Source organism: Cucurbita pepo, chromosome LG19 (genome assembly GCF_002806865.2).
Source record: "Cucurbita pepo subsp. pepo cultivar mu-cu-16 chromosome LG19, ASM280686v2, whole genome shotgun sequence".
Classification (NCBI taxonomy): domain Eukaryota; kingdom Viridiplantae; phylum Streptophyta; class Magnoliopsida; order Cucurbitales; family Cucurbitaceae; genus Cucurbita; species Cucurbita pepo.
In genome coordinates, this window is record NC_036656.1 from 5,032,536 (window position 1) to 5,039,282 (window position 6,747).

The window sequence follows — 6,747 nt, forward strand, 5'->3', positions numbered from 1 at the left end:
TCTCATTTCTTTACATATCATACATATTCCTAACGGGGTTATGTTTCATGCAATTTACCGTATTTCATGTCATACAATTCATGCAGTTACATTCAAATATTCATACAAACAAGCCATAATCGTTCAAGGACCACACATCGTTACATGCATTACACATCACATCAGACTAAAAGCATACATAGCATACATTCACGTTCACATAACTACGTACTTAAGCACAATAATCTAGCATACAATGTATCATATCATAAACAAGTCATAACGTAAACACTTCATAGTCATATCGTTCTCTAACTTACCATAGCCTTAACGTTCTTATACCTATCACAGACATATCATTACGTGACGTACCTTAGTCATATCATCACCAGAACGTATCCTAACGCCATTGTTCTATCAATCTATCACAAACCTATCCCTCTCTACCCATAACCTAACCGTATTCTTTCATCAATCTCTCCTATCCATAGCACTCCGGTATGTAACCTAACCTTAACATTTCATGAACGTATCTTACTCCTATCGTTACATTTTGTTTTGTGCATCCTTCTCGTATCCTATCTCAAACATCTCCTAGAGCACATCGTACCATAATTATTATCATACAATCCACATATTATATAACATAACATAACATATAGGAAGCATATCGATCCACCGACAATTCACACATATCAATATATATGACATGTGCAGAACCACAGGGCACGTGTCAACATCAAAAAATAACCATGCTGATAGTAAGGTCACTTACCTGGATAGCTTAAGTCGTTGTCACAAATATATCTTTAATGAAAGTTCGATTCTGTCCTTTGAAATCCGAGTCAACCTATATGAGCTAATGACATCAGTTTCAAGTTTTATCTCTATAAAATTATTACTCTAATTTACATTGCCATCTTAAAATTCTGATCTTTTCTGTTGGACAAAATTGAAAGAAGCTCAATGCCTCTATGAAAATTCTGAATGTTTTCGGTTACACAAAATTGAAAGGAGCTCGTCTCATATTTCCTATTATTGTTAAATAGTGTTTAACAAATCTTTCCTTACTCTCCCTCCCTCTCTCTCTAATCTTTTTCATTCTGTAAATAGGTTTTAAAATTGAAAGGAGCTCACTGCCTGATATTTCCCTCCCTCTCTATGTAATCTTTTTCATTCTGTAAACAGGTTTTTTCAATTGTGTAAACAGATATTACGATCTTTTAGTTTATAGATTTGCCACCTAAAATTTTATTGAATCTAACTTATAGCCTTATTTTGTATAATTAAAATGCTAACAAAAATCTAATAATTGTATATGGGATTTGATTATTACAGAGGGTTAAAGGTTAAAGATAGGAAAGAAGATTTGATCCTAAATTAATTTCTTATCATCATAACTATAAAGGAAAATGAAATCTGAGATATGATTTTACCGTAATAACTGACAAAAATCTCTAAATCTGCAATAGCATTGTACTTCTTCTCAGATCTGATGTTTTTCTGTTTCTTTCTCTTTTTTTTTTGGCAGGTGGCATGGGTCAAGGAGAGATAATTGTGGGAAGGGATGAAGGGTTAGTGGAGAGAGGTGGGGAATGATTTTTTTTTTTTAATTCTAATTTTAATTAATTAATTAATTAATTAATATTATTATTTTAACTATTTTTTTTATAAATTTTTTTTATTTGTTTATTTGTTTATTTATTTTTTGGCTATTACAAAGTGTGTGAATAGGTTTCAAATGAGAAAGGTCAATTTTAAAATTTTGAATATAATAATGATGATAGTAAGGCTAAATTTAATAAGGTTAGTGGTATGCCTGAAGTCCACTTGAGAGTCTGTTGTGTTGCAGCAGCCATGCCGTAGTTTTAAACATAATTTAAAATTGGAATAGGTAAAATTGATGGCAGAATATTTCCCGAATAGAGGCCACTTGGGTTGGTTCCTGAATATATGGAAGCCTCCTCCCACTAATATTGGCATTAAAAATGAAAAAGAAAAGAAAGAGTGTATTGAATATGTATAGTGGGAAGGTGTGGAGCAGAGGCAAGAGCATTTGTTGTGGAGTAGGGCCTGTGTTTTGGTGGTTACTTGTATATGTTAAAGTAATGCGAAAAGGGTTTGCATGCGAGAGGCATAGCTTAGAGGGCGGTGATTTGGTGGAAGGGATGATCTCTTCTCAACCCTCCACTTTTTAAATCTCAGGTCTTTTCCTTTGTTAAAAGGGTCATTATTCCATTAATCATGCCCTCCTTTTAATCACTATATTATGAATTATACAACTCTTATGACTTCTTTTTTGTATAATGCTAACTTCATCATTCATCATGGATGAAATACTTCCATCCCATACCAAACCCCCCGCCAAAATAAGACCATCGCTGGTTATCCCATCAATGTTGAGCTCGAGTTTGTTTCCATTTCATTAGAGAGCGGTATAAACAAAGCAAATAAACTAAAATAAAGCGAACAGATTTCCATTTCCATTTAAAAATGTATAAATGGTTTTAAATTCCTTTTTTTTTTTTTTTCTTTTTTTTTTTCATGAAAGCAATCCAAGTAGTTACATAAACTTCATAGAGCTAACTATGAAGCTTAACATACGTATCACACGAGGCCCACTTTGGTTTTTCCGGCCTCACATCAAATGCTTCATACAGAAATAGGTAATAATAATAATCATAATACTGCAGCTTTAGTTCTGAATGGAATGGCCAACGCCTGGGCTATGGCCGGGGGTGGTTGGCCTGAAGTCATCCATCTTCCGGCCCGGAGACGAACCCGCCGCTGCGGTGGGAGGGCTTGGACTAGAAGCAGCGCCATATGTTCCTTTTCCTTCCTCTACACTTTCACCATGGAATTGGAAATGAGCCTCTTTTGCTGACCTGGCAGAGAGTTGGTGATTTGTGTGTGTTTTGAGTGGCCTGCTGGAGGCAGAATCTATAAAATGAGAGAAAACTAGAAGGGCAATGCAAAGAAAGGCAAAGCTTAGGTTGGTTGGTGGCATGGTTTTGAAGAGGAAGGCAGTTGATGAACAAATTCCAAGGAAAGCCAATAAAGCTGTAATGAGATGTTAGAAGGGCTAAGAGAGAGTATGTGCAGAAGAAGCATAAACTAAGGGGGTATTTATAGGAGAAGTGGGAGATACTTTGTGTTATTTGTGAGCTCGCCCAAGCAGTGGAGGCCCCCATTTTGGGCTCCCAATTGGCTAAACAAAAGTAATTAGGATTTGCTAATGGGGGGTTTAAATAATTAAGTTCTGATCTTTGACTTTTCATCTCTCACAAAAGGGAACACTTTTATACAGGGAAATTTGGGAGTTGTAGGGGTTGACTGCTGATTATTAAAGGACAACTTTTTTAGTGCTTATATGAAATTTTTAGTGTTTGGCCTCTTCTCCCCCCATCATTTGTCATTTCTTTCTTTTAACCATTGTTGAATCCAAGAAAGTAAGCCGCTCTTTTGGCTTGGTGTATAAATTACGTTGAGCAATTCTTTTCCGGCTCACAAAAGTAGAATTCCAGCGAAAAAGTCCGAAGAGAACAATATAACACTATCGCGTTTGAAGAGAACAACATAACAATATCTATTAAAAACGGGCTTGGTCTCTTTTGCGTACACTATTTCAGTCATAAATCACCCTCTAGTCGGTCTTTCACTAACTTTTGTCTTTGTATTCTCTCTTTACACGAAGAACTCTTTCTTGCTTTTGAGCCTGTGACCAGCATGTAAAGGCTGTCTAAAGTATGAAGAAATATCTGAATGTGCAACAACATTCTTTCTAATTGGAGCCCAAGTAGAAATTTAAGCCACACCACAAAAGCTCCTACTTTGGTTTCGCAAAAGTTAGCTTACATTTACAATTCATTTTGGCCAAACAGAGTATTAAACAAAAAGGGTTGGCCCTCAATCAATGATGGTTGATTGAGAGGGAAGAAACAGTCACAACACTCCAAACAACATGCAGCCGAACACCATTCAAACTGGTTTAGCTACTTTGTTAAGAGAACTGGCAGGAGGATATCTTTTCAGTAATCTGCTTGTAGAAGATGCTCATAAGCGGTCCCTTTAAGAGTAACCTTAACATCTTCCCAGTTCTTGATGTGATCGGACAAGTTTCCTTTGTGTATCTTAACTTGACGGCTTCTTAGTTCCACTGGTGGCAGGTTAAGAAACTCTTGTACATCTTTCAGTCTCTGCAACAAGAATTGATGTTGATTAGGTCCTCATAGTACAAAATTTCCTGCAGAAGATGGGTAGGGTAAAGGCAATTACAATCACTAAGTTTCCAGTTGTCCCTTACCGTTCGATTATTGATTAGGTCCTCATAGTACAAAATGAGGTGCCTCGTGTTACCAAAGTACTCTAAGGCCTTTGCAATTGTTGCCTCCATTCCCTCCAAATCAGAGATCAAGGAGGTAGCATTTATAACAGGTTTGTACTTGGAAAGTGCTTTGGCCTGAAACAATGTTCAATTGAATCTCTTTTAAGACCCGAGAAACAAAGAAAACCTAGCCAAAGGTAGCAAGAGAGAGAGAGAGAGGGAGAGAAACCTCTTCAAGAGAATGCACATGTGATTTGTGGGTTCCATTCAACATCTTAGCATAACGGTCATATGAATTTGCAAGAACCGAAACCATACGACGTAGTAGGTTTCTCCGAAAGAGAAAAATTGTAGAAACACCTCTACGGTTGAAGTACTCTGCTATTTCTTCATGATTCTGCATCAATCCCTATTTGGATAAAATGACATAAGTTAGCTCTTCTAATTCATCAAGTGAGATCCCTCAGTCAAAACAGCAAGTAATTCAGATAATGAACATAATACTATGTTGCATCTACTACATTTTTTATAAGAATCAGGTTCACAACATTCCACATAATCAGATAGATTTATGAACATACATGGCCTTGTATCTCCTCAAGGGTGGAGAGGAAGTGTACATAAACCCATAGAAACTACCTAACAAGCATCTATTTTAATGTAAAATAACTCACAAGGAAGCTTCTAAGAATATGCAGACTAGGAATTACCTATAGATCCATACTTTGTCATTCAAAAGTATGCTATGAATTGGGCATTCTCAAAATAAACAAACTCGATGCTATTGTGGCAAGATGGTTTATTTGCAGTTCTTTGAATCTTTTGGCTTGGGAGGAATAAGAGAGTATATCAAGGTGTAGAGGGTTCATTCAAAAACGTTTGGAGCACTGCTCACTTTAATGTTACCATATGAATTTTTTTGAATGTAACAGCCCAAGCCCATTGCTACTAGACATTGTCCGCTTTGGCCCATTACGTATTGCCATCAGTCTTACGGTTTAAAACACATCTACTAGGGAGAGACTTTCATACCCTTATAAGGAATATTTCGTTCCCCTCTCCAACCAATGTGGGATCATCTCACAGTGAATGCAGCTTGTTATGGTTTTCTGTCATTAAAATTCTCAACAACTGGAGTTGCTTATTGTAACGGTAACAACCCAAGCCCACTACTAGCAGGTATTGTCCGCTTTGACCCATAATGTATTGCTATCAGCCTCACGGTTTTAAAACGCGTCTACTAGAGAGATATCTCCACACTCTTATAAGGAATGCTTCGTTCTCCTTTCCAACTAATGTGGGATCTCATAGTAACCTTACTCTTTTTGCTGCTTAGGGCCTATCTTTTACATGCTTTGTATTCAAGTAAATACTACAAAGCTGTATTTTATATTCTCGGAAAACAATTTTCAACGAAGTGTGGCCCTTTACCTTCCATGACTAATTTTACAACTTCTGAAAGAAGTATGAAAAGTCCTTTGATAAAAATATAGAACTTTAAAGGGCTACCAATAACATTTCCACCTTTGAATGAAACAAATATACAAGTAGTATGATGGTTCCAAATCATCAATTAACGGTCATAACATGATGAAAAAGGAACTTTTTATTACCTGATTAAGCATCCACTTGAAGCCAACTGCTGCAGAACAATGGTTCTTAGAAGCACTACTGAGCCAGTCCAAATTGTAGATCCTATCCAGAGTCTGTACAATTGTGGTAATATTCTTTCGCCGATCCAAAACAGAAAACACTTCTCCATTAGAGCTTGCATTAACATGACTATTCAGAAGACTCTCGAACCATCCACTTCCTGACCTCTGCATCGAAACAATCGCAAAGAGTCTTACTGGATTGTTTGAGCATTCAGCCCTGATAGAACACAAAAGCAAGTATTTAGAGATAAACTTTGGGACTCATGAGCAGAAGCGTAAGTTTCAAATACCTGCTAAAAGTTTTGGGTTTTGGATAATGCTCAGGAGGAAGTTTCTTCAGTCTAATACTTAGCTCAGGACATTCGGCTATTTGAACCCTCAAAAATCTCGCCTTGGTGTGAGTATTTAACTGCTTCACACAGATTGAGCATATATAAACACTACAGACCATCGCAAACATCAAAACTGCCATTCTCAACAATAGAGGAGATTTCTTGGGAGGTTTTAGAATCAGAGTATCCTGAGAAACCATGAAAGGTGAAAAGAACATAGGTTATTGTCACAATATAATAACTCAGGCCTATCCAATAGATGAAATTTTCACAAGAAAATTGAAGGAATTGAAGATTAAAGTACAGGGACATGGTGATACAAAGTGATGAATAACGCATACCCAGTGAAACTCAAATACATGTACAGTTTAGATGGAACATTTCCATGTGAAAATAATGGCTACGGACACATTTCTGAAAACAATTTCTTCAATATATGAACTGGCCCAAGGAATAG

The 6,747-nt window shown here is 36.5% G+C and overlaps 1 protein-coding gene across 1 annotated transcript in view; it reads right to left on the bottom strand.

The window, feature by feature from the left end:
• Positions 1–3,719: 3,719 nt before the first annotated feature.
• The window catches only part of LOC111782336 (nodulation protein H-like), a 3,942-nt gene continuing 914 nt past the window's right edge, over positions 3,720–6,747 (bottom strand). Inside the window, exons 2-6 of the mRNA XM_023663199.1 lie at positions 6,249–6,478; positions 5,917–6,175; positions 4,533–4,712; positions 4,283–4,438; positions 3,720–4,175 (exon numbers count right to left, since the gene is read on the bottom strand). Of these exons, the coding sequence (XP_023518967.1) occupies positions 4,008–4,175; positions 4,283–4,438; positions 4,533–4,712; positions 5,917–6,175; positions 6,249–6,478 (993 nt within the window). The 3' untranslated portion in view covers positions 3,720–4,007. The remainder of the gene's footprint in view (positions 4,176–4,282; positions 4,439–4,532; positions 4,713–5,916; positions 6,176–6,248; positions 6,479–6,747) is intronic.